Raw genomic sequence first — 25,590 nt, forward strand, 5'->3', positions numbered from 1 at the left:
TAACCAGCTCCTGCATCATTGGGGTTGAGATTAGTAATCTGTCCTTCCCCCATGCTTTACACTGCAGTAACCAGCTCCTGCATCATTGGGGTTAAGAATAGTAATCTGTCCTCCCCCCATGCTTTATACTGCAGTAGCCAGCTCCTGCGTCATTGGGGTTGAGAATAGTAATCTGTCCTCCCCCCATGCTTTACACTGCAGTAACCAGCTCCTGTATCATTGGGGTTGAGAATAGTAATCTGTCCTCCCCCCATGCTTTACACTGCAGTAACCAGCTCCTGTATCATTGGGGTTGAGAATAGTAATCTGTCCTCCCCCCATGCTTTACACTGCAGTAACCAGCTCCTGCATCATTGGGGTTGAGATTAGTAATCTGTCCTTCCCCCATGCTTTACACTGCAGTAACCAGCTCCTGCATCATTGGGGTTGAGAATAGCAATCTGTCCTCCCCCCATGCTTTATACTGCAGTAGCCAGCTCCTGCGTCATTGGGGTTGAGAATAGTAATCTGTCCTCCCCCCATGCTTTATACTGCAGTAGCCAGCTCCTGCATCATTGGGGTTGAGAATAGTAATCTGTCCTCCCCCCATGCTTTACACTGCAGCAGCCAGCTCCTGCGTCATTGGGGTTGAGAATAGTAATCTGTCCTCCCCCCATGCTTTACACTGCAGTAACCAGCTCCTGCATCATTGGGGTTGAGATTAGTAATCTGTCCTTCCCCCATGCTTTACACTGCAGTAACCAGCTCCTGCATCATTGGGGTTGAGAATAGTAATCTGTCCTTCCCCCATGCTTTATACTGCAGTAGCCAGCTCCTGCGTCATTGGGGTTGAGAATAGTAATCTGTCCTTCCCCCATGCTTTACACTGCAGTTTTCCACCTTGTAAGCAGCACAGTTGTCTGTGACTCCTGCTCATCTGCACTGACTAACGGAGTCTGAATTCTACCTCTTGTCGCAGGGGCTCACATTTCAGCAGTGACCCTCTCCCATACTTTACACTGCAGCTCTGCTTGTTCACATTGGTCGCTGTGTATGTGCAGATCAGTGCATGAAGACTTCATATAAGACAAAAAGATAACAGATTCCAAGTAAAAATGCTGAAAGTGCATGAAAGTGTAGGGGTGGAGCCTCATCCGGGGGAGGAGCCACAATGAGGAGGGTGTGAGCACTTCTGCAGCCTGTACTCCATTATTAAGCACAGAGGGGGTTAATGATTGCCCACAGATGGATCATCGTCTGATCTCTGGATATTACACAATCGGCAGCACTGGCAGCGCTTTTCTTGCCGGCACAGGTCACCGCTGCCGGATGGGTGCGGCCGGACTTGTGATGACATCTTAAGGAGCGGTTGTGATAAAAAGGAGAACTTACAAATGTGAGAGTGTCTTGGCATGGGCACCTCAGAACAGTGGGTTTAACCCTTTCAGCACTGAACTGGTCTCTCAACGCTGGAAACCACACTGCGGCTACACGACCATCTCTTAAAAGGGAACCTGTCAGCAGGTTTGTGCTGTATAATCTGACAGCAGCATGATGAGGGGACAGAGAGCCTGATTCCAGCAATGTGTCACTTACTGGGCTGCTTTCTGCAGTTTTCATAGCATTCCTGTTTGTCTGCTGTAGATGTCGCAGATCCAAGACTTCTGCTCTGTGTAACACCACGTGCACACCCCTGATTAGCAGCTCCCTGTGTATAACCTCACTCACACCCCTGATTAGCAGCTCCCTGTGTATAACCTAACTCACACCCCTGATCGACAGCTCCCTGTGTATAACCTCACTCACACCCCTGATCGACAGCTCCCTGTGTATAACCTCACTCACACCCCTGATTAGCAGCTCCCTGTGTATAACCTCACTCACACCCCTGATCGACAGCTCCCTGTGTATAACCCGGCCCCACCATTGAGTGGCAGCTTACTGTGTATAGCCCCGCCCACATCCCTGATCGACAGCTACCTGTGTATAACCCCGCCCTCCTCATAGAGTGGCAGCTTACTGTGTATAACCCCATCCACACCCCTGATTGACAGCGGCCTGTGTATAACCCCGCCCCCACCATTCAGTGGCAGCTCCCTGTGTATAACCCCACCCACACCCCTGATCAACAGCTACCTGTGTATAACCCTGCCCCCACTACAATGGCAGCCTACTGTGTATAACCCCGCCCACACCCCAGATTGGCAGCTTGCTGACAATGGACACTGTACACAGGAAGCTGACAATCAGTGGTAAGGTGGAGTCATACACAGTAAGCTGCCAATCAGTGGTGGGGGCGGAGTCATACGCAGTAAGCTGCCAATCAGTGGTGGGGGCGGGTTTACACTGTCAAGCCTGACTGCCTGGCACAGGAGATGTAGTCTGTCTGCAGTGATAATCTCTTGCTGATAAAATACTGCTCATATGAAAACTATAACACACAGCCTAATAAGTGACACATCCCTGGAATCCGGCTCTTATGTTATGCTGCTCTCAGATTAAATCGCTAAGATCTGAGAACAGTCGATGGCAATGATCCGGAGGCCAATCTCACGCTGTAGTCGGGAATCTTCTGTTATATTGGGTAGGACTGATGCTCGTTATGGTGAAGTGGTCTTTAAAAACAACAAATAACACAGAACTGATAATTAAATCAGAAGCCACATTTTTTACTCAAGCCCCAAAACAATGAGGAAATTCCAGACGAGTGTGAACGGAGGACGATGGCTGCTGCGATGACTGAATCATGAGGAGTCCGGCAACTTCTAATCAACTTTAATTAATGGCTCGAGGTCGAGAGTGGATGATATTTTAGTTTACTGCTCATTGCCTACGTTACCGACTTCCTCTGCAGTCCACAGAGGTGGCCAGGCCTAGGCAGGGAGGGCAGCGCTTACAAGCTCCCTGCCCTGATGCTGGCCGGATGGATCAGGGGCCCTGTGCTCCCCCCAGCTGCTGAGACAATGCGGCCCTGCAAGTATCATAGGAGACTGGCAGCTCCACCATGGGCTCAGCCAAGCTGTCAATCCTCAGGACAGGAGGGCTGCTGAAGAAAGACGTCAATGCAAACGCTTTACATTCCTCTGCTACATGTCAGTGAATGTAGTGCATTGAGGATCAGCTACAATGTATCCAGTAAAGAGCAGACTCTCCGGTCCTGAAGGTTTGTGATAATGGATCAACCCGGGTCCAGTCTGTATAAATAGATCTCTGCATGCGATGACTCCGTGAAGTCTAGAAGTGTTGTTACCATTCTTCCCAGCAAGCAGAGGTCTCGAAAATGGATACAAATGAGAATTCAGAGATACTTCTGCTGGAAAATCAGAAAACCATCTGTGTGTGACGAGGTCACAGATATTCTACTGCAGAGCTGAAGATCTGTTACATTGTATCCAGTGTAGAGCGGCCGGGAGCGACACATTGTAACAACTCACCTGTTCACACTTGGAGTTTCTGCTGCTTTTTACTGTTTTTTTTTTCATGAGTTTTATGTAAATGAACCTGCTTTTTCCATTCTCCGCAGAGGCCGCGGTCCCCGAAATCTGACGGAAACATTTGCTTTTCTTTCTGAACAGTCCTGTCCGTGTTTTTGCAGCATTTTTCCACCATTGAAAGCAACGGGGAAATGCAAAAATGCGACAGCTGCGATTATTGCGGTGAATGAAACTAACTTTATTTAAACACGCGCTGTGGCAAAAAAACAGCCAAAAAATGCAGCGAGACCGGCTTTACGGAAGCAGCTTTCTACTGCGGAGAGAAGGTTTTGCTAAAAAAATGCAGCAAAAATGCAACGTGTGAACATCGCATATTACTGAGGAGTTTCCCCTCAGAATGTAACAAAAAAAAAAAAAAAGGCCCCCCCCCCCCACAGATGTGAGTGCCCCCTCGCCTCCTGTGTCTGGGCGCGGATCACGCAGATGTGAGTGCCCCCTCGCCTCCTGTGTCTGGGCGCGGATCACGCAGATGTGAGTGCCCCCTCGCCTCCTGTGTCCGGGCGCGGATCACGCAGATGTGAGTGCCCCCTCGCCTCCTGTGTCCGAGCGCGGATCACGCAGATGTGAGTGCCCCCTCGCCTCCTGTGTCCGGGCGCGGATCACGCAGATGTGAGTGCCCCCTCGCCTCCTGTGTCCGAGCGCGGATCACGCAGATGTGAGTGCCCCCTCGCCTCCTGACTCCGGGCGCGGATCACGCAGATGTGAGTGCCCCCTCGCCTCCTGTGTCCGGGCGCGGATCACGCAGATGTGAGTGTCCCCTCGCCTCCTGTGTCCGGGCGCGGATCACGCAGATGTGAGTGCCCCCTCGCCTCCTGACTCCGGGCGCGGATCACGCAGATGTGAGTGCCCCCTCGCCTCCTGTGTCCGGGCGCGGATCACGCAGATGTGAGTGCCCCCTCGCCTCCTGTGTCCGGGCGCGGATCACGCAGATGTGAGTGTCCCCTCGCCTCCTGTGTCCGGGCGCGGATCACGCAGATGTGAGTATCCCCTCGCCTCCTGTGTCCGGGCGCGGATCACGCAGATGTGAGTGTCCCCTCGCCTCCTGTGTCCGGGCGCGGATCATGCAGATGTGAGTGCCCCCTCGCCTCCTGTGTCCGGGCGCGGATCACACAGATGTGAGTGCCCCCTCGCCTCCTGTGTCCGGGCGCGGATCACGCAGATGTGAGTGCCCCCTCGCCTCCTGTGTCCGGGCGCGGATCACACAGATGTGAGTGTCCCCTCGCCTCCTGACTCCGGGCGCGGATCACGCAGATGTGAGTGCCCCCTCGCCTCCTGTGTCCGGGTGCGGATCACGCAGATGTGAGTGCCCCCTCGCCTCCTGAGTCCGGGCTCGGATCACGCAGATGTGAGTGCCCCCTCGCCTCCTGTGTCCGGGCGCGGATCACGCAGATGTGAGTGTCCCCTCGCCTCCTGTGTCCGGGCGCGGATCATGCAGATGTGAGTGCCCCCTCGCCTCCTGACTCCGGGCGCGGATCACGCAGATGTGAGTGCCCCCTCGCCTCCTGTGTCCGGGCGCGGATCACACAGATGTGAGTGTCCCCTCGCCTCCTGTGTCCGGGCGCGGATCATGCAGATGTGAGTGCCCCCTCGCCTCCTGTGTCCGGGCTCGGATTACGCAGATGTGAGTGCCCCCTCGCCTCCTGTGTCCGGGCTCGGATCACGCAGATGTGAGTGCCCCCTCGCCTCCTGTGCCCGGGCTCGGATCACGCAGATGTGAGTGTCCCCTCGCCTCCTGTGTCCGGGCTCGGATCACGCAGATGTGAGTGCCCCCTCGCCTCCTGTGTCCGGGCGCGGATCACACAGATGTGAGTGTCCCCTCGCCTCCTGTGCCCGGGCTCGGATCACGCAGATGTGAGTGCCCCCTCGCCTCCTGTGTCCGGGCGCGGATCACGCAGATGTGAGTGCCCCCTCGCCTCCTGTGTCCGAGCGCGGATCACGCAGATGTGAGTGCCCCCTCGCCTCCTGACTCCGGGCGCGGATCACGCAGATGTGAGTGCCCCCTCGCCTCCTGTGTCCGGGCGCGGATCACGCAGATGTGAGTGTCCCCTCGCCTCCTGTGTCCGGGCGCGGATCACGCAGATGTGAGTGCCCCCTCGCCTCCTGACTCCGGGCGCGGATCACGCAGATGTGAGTGCCCCCTCGCCTCCTGTGTCCGGGCGCGGATCACGCAGATGTGAGTGCCCCCTCGCCTCCTGTGTCCGGGCGCGGATCACGCAGATGTGAGTGTCCCCTCGCCTCCTGTGTCCGGGCGCGGATCACGCAGATGTGAGTATCCCCTCGCCTCCTGTGTCCGGGCGCGGATCACGCAGATGTGAGTGTCCCCTCGCCTCCTGTGTCCGGGCGCGGATCATGCAGATGTGAGTGCCCCCTCGCCTCCTGTGTCCGGGCGCGGATCACACAGATGTGAGTGCCCCCTCGCCTCCTGTGTCCGGGCGCGGATCACGCAGATGTGAGTGCCCCCTCGCCTCCTGTGTCCGGGCGCGGATCACACAGATGTGAGTGTCCCCTCGCCTCCTGACTCCGGGCGCGGATCACGCAGATGTGAGTGCCCCCTCGCCTCCTGTGTCCGGGTGCGGATCACGCAGATGTGAGTGCCCCCTCGCCTCCTGAGTCCGGGCTCGGATCACGCAGATGTGAGTGCCCCCTCGCCTCCTGTGTCCGGGCGCGGATCACGCAGATGTGAGTGTCCCCTCGCCTCCTGTGTCCGGGCGCGGATCATGCAGATGTGAGTGCCCCCTCGCCTCCTGACTCCGGGCGCGGATCACGCAGATGTGAGTGCCCCCTCGCCTCCTGTGTCCGGGCGCGGATCACACAGATGTGAGTGTCCCCTCGCCTCCTGTGTCCGGGCGCGGATCATGCAGATGTGAGTGCCCCCTCGCCTCCTGTGTCCGGGCTCGGATTACGCAGATGTGAGTGCCCCCTCGCCTCCTGTGTCCGGGCTCGGATCACGCAGATGTGAGTGCCCCCTCGCCTCCTGTGCCCGGGCTCGGATCACGCAGATGTGAGTGTCCCCTCGCCTCCTGTGTCCGGGCTCGGATCACGCAGATGTGAGTGCCCCCTCGCCTCCTGTGTCCGGGCGCGGATCACACAGATGTGAGTGTCCCCTCGCCTCCTGTGCCCGGGCTCGGATCACGCAGATGTGAGTGCCCCCTCGCCTCCTGTGCCCGGGCTCGGATCACGCAGATGTGAGTGTCCCCTCGCCTCCTGTGTCCGGGCTCGGATCACGCAGATGTGAGTGTCCCCTCGCCTCCTGAGTCTGGGCACGGATCACGCAGATGTGAGTGCCCCCTCGCCTCCTGTGTCCGGGCGCGGATCATGCAGATGTGAGTGCCCCTTCGCCTCCTGACTCCGGGCGCGGATCACGCAGATGTGAGTGCCCCCTCGCCTCCTGTGTCCGGGCGTGGATCACACAGATGTGAGTGTCCCCTCGCCTCCTGTGTCCGGGCGCGGATCATGCAGATGTGAGTGCCCCCTCGCCTCCTGTGTCCGGGCTCGGATCACGTAGATGTGAGTGCCCCCTCGCCTCCTGTGTCCGGGCCCGGATCACGCAGATGTGAGTGCCCCCTCGCCTCCTGTGTCCGGGCGCGGATCACGCAGATGTGAGTGCCCCCTCGCCTCCTGAGTCCGGGCTCGGATCACGCAGATGTGAGTGCCCCCTCGCCTCCTGAGTCCGGGCTCGGATCACGCAGATGTGAGTGCCCCCTCGCCTCCTGTGTCCGGGCGCGGATCACGCAGATGTGAGTGCCCCCTCACCTCCTGTGTCCGGGCTCGGATCACGCAGATGTGAGTGCCCCCTCGCCTCCTGTGTCCGGGTGCGGATCACGCAGATGTGAGTGTCCCCTCGCCTCCTGTGTCCGGGCGCGGATCACGCAGATGTGAGTGTCCCCTCGCCTCCTGTGTCCGGGTGCGGATCACGCAGATGTGAGTGCCCCCTCGCCTCCTGTGTCCGGGCGCGGATCACGCAGATGTGAGTGCCCCCTCGCCTCCTGAGTCCGGGCGCGGATCACGCAGATGTGAGTGCCCCCTCGCCTCCTGTGTCCGGGCGCGGATCACGCAGATGTGAGTGCCCCCTCGCCTCCTGTGTCTGGGCGCGGATCACGCAGATGTGAGTGCGGACATGGAGGCGACTAGCGGCGGGTGTCAGAGCAGATTTCTGAGCAGGATGGTAAGTGGGAAACGTGAGCGGAGTTGTCAGGCTGCATTATAGGCGGTGATGACAGCAGACTGGCGGGGGAGGCAGAACGTGACTGCGTGTCAATCACCGCAGCTCGGCGGCTCTATATACTGTATATACAGAGGGAGAAGTGCAGCTCCGGAGCACACGAAAGCTCACACTCTCTCCCAAAGCCGTCTCCGCTGATCGGGGCAGGACGCACTCGTGGCTGGAGGTTTCCAGGATTCATCACTTTCTGTACAGTACGGACTGAAGCTCTCTGCCAGCAGATCTGTGGACGCAGCTTTGGGAGTGACTAGAGGCGAAAACACTATCTAACATCAAACCACACAAAATCTGTAAAGGGCAAGTGACACTTCACCTGGCTGACCGCATCTCACCCCGCGGAGCGCGCACTCCACACACGCGCACACGCACGCACACACACACACACACACACACACTCTCCACACACACGCGCTCTCCGCACACACACATATACACACACGCACACACACATACGCACACGCTCCGCACACACGCTACACACACACGCTCTCCGCACACACACACACGCTCTCCGCACACACACACACGGTCTCCGCACACACACACACACACACAGTCTCCGCACACACACACACACACACACACACACACACAGTCTCCGCACACACACACACAGTCTCCGCACATGCACACGCTCTCCGCACACACACGCACACACACACGCTCTCCGCACACACACGCTCTCCGCACACACACGCACACACACACACGCTCTCCACACACACACGCTCTCCACACACACACGCTCTCCGCACACACACGCTCTCCGCACACACACACAGTCTCCGCACACGCACACACACACACACGCTCTCCGCACAAACACGCTCTCCGCACACACACACACACGCTCTCCGCACACACACACACACACACACACACACTCTCCACACACACACACTCTCCACACACACACGCTCTCCACACACACACGCTCTCCACACACACACACACACACACACACACACACACACACACACTCTCCACACACACACGCTGTCCGCACACACACGCTCTCCACACACACACGCTCTCCACACACACACACTCTCCACACACACACACACACACACACACTCTCCACACACACACGCTCTCCACACACACACACAGTCTCCGCACACGCACACACACACACGCTCTCCGCACAAACACGCTCTCCGCACACACACACACACACACACACACACGGTCTCCACACACACACACACACACACACACACACACTCTCCACACACACACGCTCTCCACACACACACGCTCTCCACACACACACGCTCTCCGCACACACACACACACACACACACACACACTCTCCACACACACACGCTCTCCACACACACACGCTCTCCACACACACACGCTCTCCGCACACACACGGTTTGGGGCCGGTCAGTGTACGTTTGCATATATTGGGTCTTGTGCTGATCATTCACTGGATCAGATCCTGGAAGAAAAACGTCTGACAACCCCTCCAGACCCATCACATTGTAAGACAACTTTCCAACTTGACCCTGTGCTTCAGCCTCGTTATACCCTGTACGAGGACCCCCGTGCCTCGGCCTCGCTATACCCTGTACGAGGACCCCCGTGCCTCGGCCTCGCTATACCCTGTACGAGGACCCCTGTGCCTCGGCCTCGCTATACTCTGTACGAGGACCCCCGTGCCTCGGCCCCGTTATACCCTGTACGAGGCCCCCCGTGCCTCGGCCCTGTTATACCCTGTACGAGGACCCCCGTGCCTCGGCCCCGTTATACCCTGTACGAGGACCCCCGTGCCTCGGCCTCGCTATACCCTGTACGAGGACCCCCGTGCCTCGGCCTCGCTATACCCTGTACGAGGACCCCCGTGCCTCGGCCTCGCTATACCCTGTACGAGGACCCCTGTGCCTCGGCCTCGCTATACTCTGTACGAGGACCCCCGTGCTCGGCCCCGTTATACCCTGTACGAGGACCCCCGTGCCTCGGCCCAGTTATACCCTGTACGAAGACCCCCCGTGCCTCGGCCCCCCTATATCCTGTACGAGGACCACCGTGCCTCCGCCCCGTTATACCCTGTACGAGGACCCCCGTGCCTCGGCCTTGTTATACCCTGTACGAGGACCCCCGTGCCTCGGCCTTGTTATACCCTGTACGATGACCCCTGTGCCTCGGCCCCGTTATACCCTGTACGAGGACCCCCGTGCCTCGGCCTTGTTATACCCTGTACGAGGACCCCCGTGCCTCGGCCTTGTTATACCCTGTACGAGGACCCCCGTGCCTCGGCCTTGTTATACCCTGTACGATGACCCCTGTGCCTCGGCCCCGTTATACCCTGTACGAGGACCCCCGTGCCTCGGCCCCGTTATACCCTGTACGAGGACCCCCGTGCCTCGGCCCAGTTATACCCTGTACGAGGACCCCCGTGCCTCGGCCCAGTTATACCCTGTACGAAGACCCCCGTGCCTCGGCCCCCCTATATCCTGTACGAGGACCCCCGTGCCTCGGCCCCGTTATACCCTGTACGAGGACCCCTGTGCCTCGGCCTCATTCCTGGGGTCAGACATGGCTCTCACCGTCTAGTATGGCCCACTGTCCGTCGATCTCCGTGTGCTTTAGGTAGGAGTCCTCGATGGTGGGGTCATAATCCGGCACAAATATCTTCTGGAAGAACTGGATGGTGAGCGCGCTCTTCCCCACGCCGCCATCGCCCACCACCACCAGCTTGTAGGTGGGCAGGTTATCACTCAGGACCGCGCTGGTCGCCATCTTGTCCGCCGTACGGTTCCTGCAGAGACCGAGAGGATTAGTCACAGTGCGAGCGGCCGGATGCAGAGGACGGAAAGGGTTAAAGGAAAATTACACAACTGAAGAGGGAACGGTGCAGCGAGACGCCTGATAAGACGCGGCTGACGGAGGAAGACGAGACCCCGGGACCCCGATGAAAGGGACATTACTGGGAGGTGGTGATGGGAGCACCGGTATGGCCGCATCACACAGCGCAGCAATACCGCAATCTGACCGCGCAGTGTGAATACGGCCTATGTCTGATGTCAGCGGGATCTTTACAGACGGGAAATCCCGGAAGTTATCAAATCGATGGGGAGAACAAAGGGACTGACGGCGTTCAGACAACGGCAAGCGGACCGGACAATGGAGAGCGGACCGGGCTACGGCGAGCGGACCGGAGAATGGAGAGCGGACCAGACAACGGCGTTCAGACAACGGCAAGCGGACCGGACAATGGAGAGCGGACCGGGCAACGGCGAGCGGACCGGACAATGGGGAGCGGACCAGACAACGGCGAGCGGACAATGGAGAGCGGACCGGGCAACGGCGAGCGGACCGGACAATGGAGAGTGGACCGGGCAACGGCGAGCGGACCGGACAATGGAGAGTGGACCGGGCAACGGCGAGCGGACCGGAGAATGGAGAGCGGACCAGATAACGGCGAGCGGACCGGGCAACGGCGAGCGGACCGGACAATGGAGAGCGGACTGGACAATGGAGAGCGAACCGGGCAACGGTGAGCGGACCGGACAATGGAGAGCGGACCGGACAACAGCGAGCGGACCGGACAATGGAGAGCGGACTGGACAATGGAGAGCGAACCGGGCAACGGTGAGCGGACCGGACAATGGAGAGCGGACCGGACAACAGCGAGCGGACCGGACAATGGAGAGCGGACCAGATAATGGAAAGCGGACTGGACAACGGCAAGCGGACCGGACAATGGAGAGCGGACTGGACAATGGAGAGCGAACCGGGCAACGGCGAGCGGACCGGACAATGGAGAGCGGACCGGGCAACGGCGAGCGGACCGGACAATGGAGAGCGGACCGGGCAACGGCGAGCGGACCGGACAATGGAGAGCGGACCAGATAATGGAAAGCGGACTGGGCAACGGCGAGCGAACCAGGCAACGGAGAGCGAACCGGACAATGGAGAGCGGACCAGACAACGGCGAGCGGACTATGGCGAGCGGACTGGACAATGGAGAGCGAACCGCACAATGGAAAGCGGACTGGGCAACGGCGAGCAGACCGGGCAACGGAAAGCGGACTGGGCAACAGCAAGCAGACCGGGCAACGGAAAGCGGACTGGGCAACAGCAAGCAGACCGGGCAACGGAAAGCGGACTGGGCAACGGCGAGCGGACCGGACAACGGAGAGCGAACCAGGCAATGGAGAGCGGACCGGACAATGGAGAGCGGAGAGGGCAACGGCGAGCGGACCGGACAATGAAGAGTGGACCGGGCAACGGCGAGCGGACCGGGCAACGGCGAGCGGACCGGGCAACGGCGAGCGGACCGGGCAACGGTGAGCGGACCGGACAATGGAGAGCGAACCGGGCAACAGCGAGTGGACCGGACAATGGAGAGCGGACCGGACAATGGAGAGCGGACCGGACAATGGAGAGCGGACCGGACAATGGAGAGCGGACAGGACAATGGAGAGCGGACAGGGCAACGGCGAGCGGACCGGGCAATGGCAAGCGGTCTTAACAATCCTGAGCGGACCGGACAATGGAGAGCGGACCGGACAACGGCGAGTAGCCTGAACAATCCTGAGCGGACCGGACAATGGAGAGCGGACCGGGCAACGGCGAGCGGCCTGAACAATCCTGAGCGGACCGGACAATGGAGAGCGGACCGAGCAACGGCGAGCGGATCAGGCAACGGCGAGCGGATCAGGCAACGACGAACGGCCTGGACAATCCTGAGCGGACCGGACAATGGAGAGCGGACTGGGCAACGGCGAGCGGACTTGGCAACGGCGAGCGAACCAGGCAACGGCGAGCGGACCGGGCAGCGGCGAGCGGACCAGGCAACAGCGAGCGGACCAGGCAACAGCGAGCGGCCTTAACAATCCTGAGCAGACCGGACAATGGAGAGCGGACCGGGCAACGGCGAGCGGCCTGAACAATCCTGAGCGGACCGGACAATGGAGAGCGGACCGGGCAACGGCGAGCGGATCGGGCAACGACGAACGGCCTGGACAATCCTGAGCGGACCGGACAATGGAGAGCGGATCGAGCAACGGCGAGCAGACCCGGAAACGGCGAGCAGACCGGGCAACGGCGAGCGGCCTGAACAATCCTGAGCGGACCGGACAATGGAGAGCGGACCGGGCAACGGCGAGCAGATCGGGCAACGACGAACGGCCTGGACAATCCTGAGCGGACCGGACAATGGAGAGCGGACCGAGCAATGGCGAGCGCCGCAGATTTATGATGCTAAAAACTGCTAGAAAATAAACAACAAACTGAAGTCACCGGACATTATGTGGCCTCGTCTACCGCAGATATTCTAGAGGCCGAACCACAGCGGCTCCAAAAGATCAAAGATATCAACCTGCCCGGGACTCCTGGAGGTAAAGGTTCTGCTTCCTGCAGCGCCCCCACAGGTGAAATGATGTATTACTTCACTCATTCACATCACGGGGTGGTCTGGGCCGGACAGGAGACGTCCTACTCTCCAAGAGAGAATCCTGAAGACGGAGCCCCAGCAAGGAACTCAGAAACCCTTAAAGGCGAATTCACACAAACAAAACGGCCCCTTATGCTAAAATCTACTGATGGCTGGAGGTGCGACCGCCAGGAATCCCAGAAACCGCCAGCAGAGAAGAGGCGCGAATGTGCAACCTCTGCCGTCATCACTGTGTATTAGTGCAGGAGTAAGCGGAGTACAGCGCTCCATGGCCGGGGACAGCGCCTCCATGGCCGGGGACAGCGCCTCCATGGCCGGGGACAGCGCCTCCATGGCCGGGGACAGCGGCTCCATGGCCGGGGACAGCGCTCCATGGCCGGGGACAGCGCCTCCATGGCCGGGGACAGCGCCTCCATGGCCGGGGACAGCGCCTCCATGGCCGGGGACAGCGCCTCCATGGCCGGGGACAGCGCTCCATGGCCGGGGACAGCGCCTCCATGGCCGGGGACAGCGCTCCATGGCCGAGGACAGCGCCTCTGCGCCATTCATTGTCTATGGGACTGACAGAGACCGCAGGGCTGTACATGGATTTCTCCAGCAGTGCCACAGACAATGAGCGCACATCAATACCAGCTGCAGCCCTGTACAGCGCCATCCTCAGCCCCTTTCTTGCGATTGCTGGGGATCCAAGATATCAGTAAAATATCCCCAATCCTAGAACTCTAAATTCTTGGACTACCTCTTTAGCATGGTTAGTAAAAATGGGTTTTCCCAGACTTGGGGCCCCGTCTATTCCTATCGGGAAATCAACTTTTACAAGCGATGAGCTGCTGCAGACGTCCACTCATGTCCCCAGGACTTTCAGGCACATGTGAGGCTGCAAAGTTCGGCTCAGGAGACCTGTGGCCGGTCCATGCATCGCTGTCAGGTCCGTGCATCGCTGTCAGGTCCGTGCATCGCTGTCAGGTCCGTGCATCGCTGTCAGGTCCGTGCATGGCTGTCAGGTCCGTGCATCGCGGTCAGGTCCGTGCATGGCGGTCAGGTCTGTGCATCGCGGTCAGGTCCGTGCATGGCGGTCAGGTCCGTGCATCGCTGTCAGGTCCGTGCATCGCTGTCAGGTTCGTGCATCGCTGTCAAATTCGTGCATCTCTGTCAGGTCCGTGCATCGCTGTCAGGTTCGTGCATCGCTGCCAGGTTCGTGCATCTCTGTCAGGTCCGTGCATCGCTGTCAGGTTCGTGCATCGCGGTCAGGTCCGTGCATCGCTGTCAGGTCCGTGCATCGCTGTCAGGTTCGTGCATCGCGGTCAGGTCCGTGCATCGCGGTCAGGTTCGTGCATCGCTGTCAGGTTCGTGCATCGCTGTCAGGTTCGTGCATCGCTGTCAGGTTCGTGCATCGCGGTCAGGTCCGTGCATCGCTGTCAGGTCCGTGCATCGCTGTCAGGTTCGTGCATCGCTGTCAGGTTCGTGCATCGCTGTCAGGTCCGTGCATGGCGGCAGGTCTGTGCATCGCGGTCAGGTCTGTGCATGGCGGTCAGGTCCGTGCATGGCGGTCAGGTCCGTGCATGGCGGTCAGGTCTGTGCATCGCTGTCAGGTCCGTGCATCGCTGTCAGGTCCGTGCATCGCTGTCAGGTCCGTGCATCGCTGTCAGGTCCGTGCATCGCTGTCAGGTCCGTGCATGGCGGTCAGGTCTGTGCATCGCGGTCAGGTCCGTGCATGGCGGTCAGGTCTGTGCATCGCGGTCAGGTCCGTGCATGGCGGTCAGGTCCGTGCATGGCGGTCAGGTCCGTGCATCGCTGTCAGGTCCGTGCATCGCTGTCAGGTTCGTGCATCGCTGTCAGGTCCGTGCATCGCGGTCAGGTCCGTGCATGGCGGTCAGGTCTGTGCATCGCGGTCAGGTCTGTGCATCGCGGTCAGGTTCGTACATCGCTGTCAGGTTTGTGCATCGCTGTCAGATCCGTGCATCGCAGTCCGGTCTGTGTTTTGCGGTCCGTGCTCCACTGTCTGGTCACGTCATCACTATCCGGCCCGTGCAATAACAGGCGTCTGGAGGAGGCTCGGCGAATGCTCGGCCACAAACTTCAATTATTTCTTGTTCCGTTGGTTTCCAGAAGTCACATTTGGATCATGGGTGACCAGACACCGGATTAGGAGATAACACGAGGCGCCATCGCTCTGCAGCCTGGCATGGACCGGGACCACCAGCCGCCAGGTGCACACGGGTTAACGCTCCATCCATGAGCCGCCCCGAATTCCACAGAGACCATCAGAAATTCTTCAGATGCACATTCCCCGAGAAGCGATTCTTGTATCTGTGGCAACGTGTGATGTCTAAATTGCCTAATCCCATTACACCCCCAACACCCCCCTCTACAAGAGGCAAATTACAGCCGCACAATCTGAGATCAGAACATCTCTCCCCGGGAATCTGAGGATATTCTGAGAGAAGAACAAAGACCCCCGAGAGGAGAGACCCCCGAGAGGAGAGACCCCCGAGAGGAGAGACCCCCGAGAGGAGAGACCCCCGGGGGAAGAGACCCCCGTCCCCAATGTGTGACATACACTGTAACCACTCACAGAAATCCCAAATCTGCCCGAACCCCTCCAAAACCCCAAGAGAACAATCAGGAAAACACCTGATTAACCAGAGGAGGAGACGTCTCAAGACAGAAAGGTAGAAATCCAAGGAATGAGGCCTAGAAGAAGGACGACACAAAAGACCGAAATATGGGTGCAGTAATGAAGCTATACTATGCAAGGGTGAAAAGCGCCTCAGAGGGCAACGAGGTACAACAACACCCGAAAACTACAGCAGAATCACAACACGTTATTCCTGTACATAGGGGGCAGTATTATAGTAGTTATATTCTTGTACATAGGGGCAGTATTATAGTAGTTATATTCTTGTACATAGGGGCAGTATTATAGTAGTTATATTCTTGTACATAGGGAGCAGTATTATAGTAGTTATATTCTTGTACATAGGGAGCAGTATTATAGTAGTTATATTCTTGTACATAGGGGCAGTATTATAGTAATTATATTCCTGTATGTAGGGGCAGTATTATAGCAGTTATATTTCTGTATATAGGGGCAGTATTATAGTAGTTATATTCTTGTACATAGGAGCAGTATTATAGTAGTTATATTCTTGTACATAGGGGCAGTATTATAGTAGTTATATTCCTGTATGTAGGGGCAGTATTATAGCAGTTATATTTCTGTACATAGGGGCAGTATTATAGTAGTTATATTCTTGTACATAGGGGCAGTATTATAGTAGTTATATTCTTGTACATAGGAGCAGTATTATAGTAGTTATATTCTTGTACATAGGGGCAGTATTATAGTAGTTATATTCTTGTACATAGGGGCAGTATTATAGTAGTTATATTCTTGTACATAGGGGCAGTATTATAGTAGTTATATTCCTGTACATAGGGGCAGTATTATAGTAGTTATATTCTTGTACATAGGGGCAGTATTATAGTAGTTATATTCTTGTATATAGGGGCAGTATTATAGTAGTTATATTCCTGTACATAGGGGCAGTATTATAGTAGTTATATTCTTGTACATAGGGGCAGTATTATAGTAGTTATATTCCTGTATAGGGGCAGTATTATAGCAGTTATATTCCTGTATATAGGGGCAGTATTATAGCAGTTATATTCTTGTATATAGGGGCAGTATTATAGCAGTTATATTCCTGTATATAGGGGCAGTATTATAGCAGTTATATTCCTGTATATAGGGGCAGTATTATAGCAGTTATATTCCTGTATATAGGGGCAGTATTATAGCAGTTATATTCCTGTATATAGGGGCAGTATTACAATACTGAGTTGCCTTCTTGGTCAGTTTTATGGAGAATCTGCTGTAGATTTCGTGGACGTGCTGTTTGTATCCAGGAATTGTTCAGGATTGTGGATCGGCGTCTTCCCGTTAGCGTCGATGCTGGCGGCTCCATGCTCTGAGTGCCGCTTTATACCGCTCAGCGTGTAATGGCCTAATTCACTTCCGATTCATGATCTAAGAATGCAATCGCTAAAAAGCCAAGGGTGTGAGTGCGAGACGCTGAAGGATCAGCCAGGGAAGGAGGAAGAAATCTAAAAACTATGAATTCTTAATGAAGCGTTTACACCTCCTCATCTATCGATTAAGCTCTGACACCGATAGGATTCAGGCCAATAATTCCTATTAATGATAGAGGAGATTAACCACAAACCGGGAGATGCCACAAGGAGAAATAACCTGTATTTTATTTATGCCTCGCAGAATATACTGGGAAAGCAAGGAGTCTGTAACCAATATAAGAAGACTATAGAAATACAAGGCATCCTGTATTATACTCCAGAGCTGCACTCACTATTCTGCTGGTGCAGTCACTGTGTACATACATTACATTACTGATCCTGAGTTACCTCCTGTATTATCCTCCAGAGCTGCACTCACTATTCTGCTGGTGCAGTCACTGTGTACATACATTACATTACTGATCCTGAGTTACCTCCTGTAGTATCCTCCAGAGCTGCACTCACTATTCTGCAGGTGCAGTCAGTGTATACATACATTACATTACTGATCCTGAGTTACCTCCTGTATTATGCTCCAGAGCTGCACTCACTATTCTGCTGGTGCAGTCACTGTGTACATACATTACATTACTGATCCTGAGTTACCTCCTGTATTATACTCCAGAGCTGCACTCACTATTCTGCTGGTGCAGTCACTGTGTACATACATTACTGATCCTGAGTTACCTCCTGTATTATCCTCCAGAGCTGCACTCACTATTCTGCTGGTGCAGTCACTGTGTACATACATTACTGATCCTGAGTTACCTCCTGTATTATGCTCCAGAGCTGCACTCACTATTCTGCTGGTGCAGTCACTGTGTACATACATTACATTACTGATCCTGAGTTACCTCCTGTATTATTCTCCAGAGCTGCACTCACTATTCTGCTGCTGCAGTCACTGTGTACATACATTACATTACTGATCCGGAGTTACCTCCTGTATTATCCTCCAGAGCTGCACTCACTATTCTGCTGGTGCAGTCAGTGTATACATTACTGATCCGGAGTTATATCCTGCATTTTGCACTATTTGCAGGTTATTATCAGTATAGTAATTTTGGAGAACTCCTTTCAGTTGTTAATGATGTATCTTTACTGAAATGTAATTAGTGTTTCAAATAACCAGCAGAATGGTGAGTGCAGCTCTGGAGTATTCCGCAGATTGTTGCGCTCGTCAGGTTTGTTTGATCCCATATATTTTGCGCTCTCTTCCCCGTCGCTCCTCGCAGACGTTGCTCGCTTCTTTCCAGCCGATCCTTTGTACAATCAGCTGCCAGTGCTGATAATTAGATCTCGGAGCGCGGGATGTTCTGATGGATCGTGGAGGAGAATGGCGCTAATTGCTGTCTGTTCTGAGATGCGGAGCGTTAACCCTTTCCTGGCCTCTCTCCAGCTGGTGACACATTCCGCCACTGCTAATATTCCCGGAACCCATGATGATCTGATACAATGTGTCGCGCTGCAGGATCACACGATCACATTGTAACCAATCGATCGATACAGACACAGATCTGCAGAAACGTCTCAGGATTTGTGACCTCCATCTTCTTATTTGCTCCAGTCACATCCAGAGCTGCATCACATTTTCTTCGGATTTCATTGACATCTGAAGAATCTGCTTGGCAGTGGGAAATGTCATTTCTACTGCATCAGCTGAATCCGGTCCCCAGCAGAACTGTGATTGCAGCTCTGGAAGTGACGTTTTATGCTCCGCCCACATGATGTATATACAATACCTTCCAACTTTATTAAAAGAGCAATTAGAAGGGAATCTGTCTCCAGGTGTTTGCTATGTTATTTGACCGCAGCATGTTGTAGGGGCTGATACCCTGATTCCAGCGATGTGTCACTTTCTGGGCTGATTACTAAAGCTTTGATGAAATCCCTGTTGTTTTTCTGCTGCACATGTATTAGTTCTCTGAATGCAGAGCTCTGTATAATCCCGCCCACATCACTGATTGCTAGTTGTATGTACACTGTGCATAGGCAGAAAGTGGTCAATCAGTGGTGGGGGTGGAGTAATGCAGAGCTCATGAATACAGAGAACATTGCAGCAGGTTTACTATCCTGCAGTGATAATCTCATGCTGATTAAAACTACAGCAAGCAGTCCAGTAAGCGACATCACTGGAATCAGGGTCTCTGCCCCTGCATCGTGCTGATCTGCGCCTCATCCACCCAGGAGCACACACAGCACCGCAGAGATGCTCAGACGCCACTATGGGTCCGCTATGAAGTTTGCAGATTCTTAGCTGTTGGAAATTCTTTGGACTGAAGATGGAGCGGTAAATTATTCCAGATTATCAAAGAAAAGATTCCAGATTATCAAAAGATTCCAGATTATCAAAGAAAAGATTCCAGATTATCAAAAGATTCCAGATTATCAAACAAAAGATTCCAGATTATCAAACAAAAGATTACAGATTATCAAACAAAAGATTCCAGATTATCAAACAAAAGATTACAGATTATCAAACAAAAGATTCCAGATTATCAAACAAAAGATTCCAGATTATCAAAAGATTCCAGATTATCAAAAGATTCCAGATTATCAAACAAAAGATTCCAGATTATCAAACAAAAGATTCCAGATTATCAGTTGTAGAAATATCTGGAGATTTAACCTGTAAAATGCCAGTGCACAGCAGCTTCTGATTCCACCTACCATGTTAAGAAATGTCAGATAACGGTGCGGTGACACATCTATATATAAGCGGTAATTGGCACATGCCAGCGCCGCGCTCTGTCAGAGTAACGAGCAGCGCAGCTAATAATTAACACGATGTGCGAAGGCGCCGAGCGTCTCCGGTAATGAATCACGAGAGCCGAGAACCCGCTCAGTATGAGACACATCCGGAGCCATCTGCTCCGTGCCCCACCCTCCTGCCCAAACCGCGCCACATCTGCACCATGCCCGCGCCCCCTTTGATGCCAAAACCGCGCCACATCTGCCCCATGCCCGTGCCCCACCCTCCTGCCCAAACCGCGCCACATCTGCTCCGTGCCCGCGCCCCACCCTCCTGCCCAAACCGCGCCACATCTGCCCCGTGCCCCGCCCTCCTGCCCAAACCGCGCCACATCTGTTCCATGCTCGTGCCCCACCCTCCTGCCCAAACCACGCCACAGCTGCTCCGTGCCCGCACCCCACCCGATCCTACTGCCCAAACCGTGCCTTGTCTGCTCCGTGCCCGCACCCCACCCTCCTGCCCAAACCGCACCACATCTGCCCCGTGCCCGCGCCCCACCCTCCTGCCCAAACCGCGCCACATCTGCTCTGTGCCCGACCCTCCTGCCCAAACCGCGCCACATCTGCTCCGTGCCCCACCCTCCTGCCCAAACCGTGCCACATCTGCTCCGTGCCCGCGCCCCACCCTCCTGCCCAAACCGCGCCACATCTGCCCCGTGCCCCGCCCTCCTGCCCAAACCGCGCCACATCTGTTCCATGCTCGTGCCCCACCCTCCTGCCCAAACCACGCCACAGCTGCTCCGTGCCCGCACCCCACCCGACCCTACTGCCCAAACCGTGCCTTGTCTGCTCCGTGCCCGCACCCCACCCTCCTGCCCAAACCGCACCACATCTGCCCCGTGCCCGTGCCCCGCCCTCCTGCCCAAACCGCGCCACATCTGTTCCATGCTCGTGCCCCACCCTCCTGCCCAAACCACGCCACAGCTGCTCCGTGCCCGCACCCCACCCGACCCTACTGCCCAAACCGTGCCTTGTCTGCTCCGTGCCCGCACCCCACCCTCCTGCCCAAACCGCACCACATCTGCTCCGTGCCCGCGCCCCACCCTCCTGCCCAAACCGCGCCACATCTGTTCCATGCTCGTGCCCCACCCTCCTGCCCAAACCACGCCACAGCTGCTCCGTGCCCACACCCCACCCGACCCTACTGCCCAAACCGTGCCTTGTCTGCTCCGTGCCCGCACCCCACCCTCCTGCCCAAACCGCACCACATCTGCCCCGTGCCCGCGCCCCACCCTCCTGCCCAAACCGCGCCACATCTGCTCTGTGCCCAACCCTCCTGCCCAAACCGCGCCACATCTGCTCCGTGCCCCACCCTCCTGCCCAAACCGCGCCACATCTGCTCCGTGCCCGCGCCCCACCCTCCTGCCCAAACCGCGCCACATCTGCTCCGTGCCCGCACCCCCTTTCCTGCCCAAACCGCGCCCCGCCCTCCTGCCCAAACCGCGCCACATTTGTTCCATGCTCGTGCCCCACCCTCCTGCCCAAACCACGCCACAGCTGCTCCGTGCCCGCACCCCACCCGACCCTACTGCCCAAACCGTGCCTTGTCTGCTCCGTGCCCGCACCCCACCCTCCTGCCCAAACCGCGCCACATTTGCTCAGTGCCCACACCCCACCCGACCCTCCTACCCAAACCATGCCACATCTGCTTTGTTCCCGCGCCCCACCCAACCCTCCTGCCCAAACCATGCCACATCTGCTCCGTTCCCGCGCCCCACCCAACCCCCCTGCCCAAACCGCACATCTGCTCCGTGCCCGCGCCCTACCCCACCCTCCTGCCCAAACCGCGCCACATCTGTTCCGTGCCCCACCCAACTGTTGTGCCCAAACCGTGCCACATCTGCACTCTGGACTACACAGCTGGCGAGGGGGCAGCGCTGTCCGGTGGGCGAGACGGGATGCTGTGCAGGATCTGCACTTCTGCTTTATAGAGGTTTACACCGGAAATGTCATGAGTGGAGAGTGAAGGGTTAGGCTGTGTTCACACCCGGCGCCTTTGGTGCTTTTTTTGGCGACAAAACCGAATCTCTTAACAGTAAAGACAGTTTTTCTACCTTTTTTTGCAGCGTTTTTGTTGTGTTTTTTGTCTACAGTACAGGTTTAAATAAAGTTAGCTTCATTCAACAAAACAAAAAAAAAATGCAGCTGCGTTTTTTCCCTCTCATTACTTTCTATGGTGATAAAAGGCTTCACACAACAACGCAGCAGTTTTCCACTAAATCAAGAAACAAAAATGCAGGCGAGTGTCTGGACCCATAGGATTTGCTGAAAAAAGCATTTATTGGCATAAAAGCAATGAAGAAAAAAAAAAACAGGCAGCAAAAACGCCCTGTGTGAACACAGCCTTACTGTAGAAGTGCACAGGGTTATTACCAGGTGGGCAACTTATTCCCTATCCACAGCATAATGATTCCTGCAGAATGCTGGGACCCCCGTAAGGATCAAGCGCTGGAATGGAGTGGTGGTCGCTCAGTGGTGGTCGGTCAGCGGTGGTCGCTCAGTGGTGGTCGCCCCTGAGCTCCACCATCTGTAGGGCTGTAGAATAGAGCTGATGACAGCAGCGTGCAGCGCTCAGTGCATAGAGGGGGTTTCAGGAATTCAACCCCCAGTGCTCGGCGGTGGTCGATCGGCGGTGGTCGGTCGGCGGTGGTCGGTCGGCGGCGGTCGGTTGGCGGTGGTCAGTCAGCGGTGGTCGGTCGGCGGTGGTCAGTCAGCGGTGGTCGGTCGGCGGTGGTCGGTCAGCGGTGGTCGGTCAGCGGTGGTCGGTCAGCGGTGGTCGGTCAGCGGTGGTCGGTCGGCGGTGGTCGGTCAGCAGTGGTCGATCAGCGGTGGTCACGCCTGTGCTCCACCATCTATAGGGCTGTAGAATAGAGCTGATGACAGCAGCGCTGGGTGTGGGGGTCCGGTAATCAAACCCCCAGTAATCAGCAGTAGATTGTCTTGACCACTGACCTTAACCTGGGGCCTTCCAGCTGCTGAGAAACTACAACTCCCAGCATGCTCTGACAACCAGGAGGCTCAGGATGAGCAGGGTCCTCCCACAGAGGAGTTTTGCAGAGATTGGAATGATTAACAATGAGTATGAGAGGAATGGCGGGATGTGCGACAACTGGGGGTCCCCACCCTGCACCTGTCTCAGACCTACAAGGGTCTAATTATAGCGGTTCCTAACAAAAAAAGATGAAATATATCCACTAAAAATTGCGTCATCTGCAGAACAGAGGGTGATAAATACCGCAAGCGGTGACTGCACCCAGCCCCAACCAGCAGGTCATGGCCGCCCCCGACAGATCCAGGTCTCCACACAGGAGGGGGCTGAAAGAAAACTGCAGTATGATGAGCCCACTCCAGTGCTGATATCAGCCCCTCATATAACGCTCCAGTGCTGATATCAGCCCCTCATATAACGCTCCAGTGCTGATATCAGCCCCCATATAACGCTCCAGTGCTGATATCAGCCCCTCATATAACGCTCCAGTGCTGATATCAGCCCCTCATATAATGCTCCAGTGCTGATATCAGCCCCTCATATAACGCTCCAGTGCTGATATCAGCCCCTCATATAACGCTCCAGTGCTGATATCAGCCCCCATATAACGCTCCAGTGCTGATATCAGCCTCTCATATAACGCTCCAGTGCTGATATCAGCCCCTCATATAACGCTCCAGTGCTGATATCAGCCCCCATATAACGCTCCAGTGCTGATATCAGCCTCTCATATAACGCTCCAGTGCTGATATCAGCCCCTCATATAACGCTCCAGTGCTGATATCAGCCCCTCATATAACGCTCCAGTGCTGATATCAGCCCCTCATATAACGCTCCAGTGCTGATATCAGCCTCTCATATAACGCTCCAGTGCTGATATCAGCCCCTCATATAACGCTCCAGTGCTGATATCAGCCTCTCATATAACGCTCCAGTGCTGATATCAGCCCCCATATAACGCTCCAGTGCTGATATCAGCCCCTCATATAACGCTCCAGTGCTGATATCAGCCCCCATATAACGCTCCAGTGCTGATATCAGCCTCTCATATAACGCTCCAGTGCTGATATCAGCCTCTCATATAACGCTCCAGTGCTGATATCAGCCCCTCATATAACGCTCCAGTGCTGATATCAGCCTCTCATATAACGCTCCAGTGCTGATATCAGCCTCTCATATAACGCTCCAGTGCTGATATCAGCCTCTCATATAACGCTCCAGTGCTGATATCAGCACCTCATATAACGCTCCAGTGCTGATATCAGCCTCTCATATAACGCTCCAGTGCTGATATCAGCCCCTCATATAACGCTCCAGTGCTGATATCAGCACCTCATATAACGCTCCAGTGCTGATATCAGCCCCTCATATAACGCTCCAGTACTGATATCAGCCCCCATATAACGCTCCAGTGCTGATATCAGCCTCTCATATAACGCTCCAGTGCTGATATCAGCCCCCATATAACGCTCCAGTGCTGATATCAGCACCTCATATAACGCTCCAGTGCTGATATCAGCCCCTCATATAACGCTCCAGTGCTGATATCAGCCCCCATATAACGCTCCAGTGCTGATATCAGCCTCTCATATAACGCTCCAGTGCTGATATCAGCCCCCATATAACGCTCCAGTGCTGATATCAGCCCCTCATATAACGCTCCAGTGCTGATATCAGCACCTCATATAACGCTCCAGTGCTGATATCAGCCCCTCATATAACGCTCCAGTGCTGATATCAGCCCCCATATAATGCTCCAGTGCTGATATCAGCCTCTCATATAACGCTCCAGTGCTGATATCAGCCCCCATATAACGCTCCAGTGCTGATATCAGCACCTCATATAACGCTCCAGTGCTGATATCAGCCCCCATATAACGCTCCAGTGCTGATATCAGCACCTCATATAACGCTCCAGTGCTGATATCAGCACCTCATATAACGCTCCAGTGCTGATATCAGCCTCTCATATAACGCTCCAGTGCTGATATCAGCCCCTCATATAACGCTCCAGTGCTGATATCAGCCCCTCATATAACGCTCCAGTGCTGATATCAGCCCCTCATATAACGCTCCAGTGCTGATATCAGCCCCTCATATAACGCTCCAGTGCTGATATCAGCCCCTCATATAATGCTCCAGTGCTGGTATCAGCCCCTCATATAACGCTCCAGTGCTGATATCAGCCCCCATATAACGCTCCAGTGCTGATATCAGCCCCTCATATAACGCTCTAGTGCTGATATCAGCCCCTCATATAACGCTCCAGTGCTGATATCAGCCCCCATATAACGCTCCAGTGCTGATAGCCCCTCATATAACGCTCCAGTGCTGATATCAGCCCCCATATAACGCTCCAGTGCTGATATCAGCACCTCATATAACGCTCCAGTGCTGATATCAGCCCCCATATAACGCTCCAGTGCTGATATCAGCCCCTCATATAACGCTCCAGTGCTGATATCAGCCCCCCATATAACGCTCCAGTGCTGATATCAGCCCCCATATAACGCTCCAGTGCTGATATCAGCCTCTCATATAACGCTCCAGTGCTGATATCAGCCCCCATATAACGCTCCAGTGCTGATATCAGCACCTCATATAACGCTCCAGTGCTGATATCAGCCCCTCATATAACGCTCCAGTGCTGATATCAGCCCCCATATAACGCTCC

At 55.7% G+C, this 25,590-nt stretch overlaps 1 protein-coding gene across 2 annotated transcripts in view; it reads right to left on the reverse strand.

Annotated features, from left to right (window-relative positions):
- MRAS (muscle RAS oncogene homolog) overlaps positions 1-25,590 on the reverse strand; it is a 63,107-nt gene that overhangs the window by 17,809 nt on the left and 19,708 nt on the right. For both annotated transcript variants that reach the window (XM_075317028.1, XM_075317027.1), the window contains exon 2: positions 10,251-10,462. In XM_075317028.1, the coding sequence (XP_075173143.1) occupies positions 10,251-10,443 (193 nt within the window). In that variant the 5' untranslated portion in view covers positions 10,444-10,462. The remainder of the gene's footprint in view (positions 1-10,250; positions 10,463-25,590) is intronic.

The sequence above is a fragment of the Anomaloglossus baeobatrachus genome, chromosome 7, assembly GCF_048569485.1.
Source record: "Anomaloglossus baeobatrachus isolate aAnoBae1 chromosome 7, aAnoBae1.hap1, whole genome shotgun sequence".
NCBI classification, from domain to species: Eukaryota; Metazoa; Chordata; class Amphibia; order Anura; family Aromobatidae; genus Anomaloglossus; species Anomaloglossus baeobatrachus.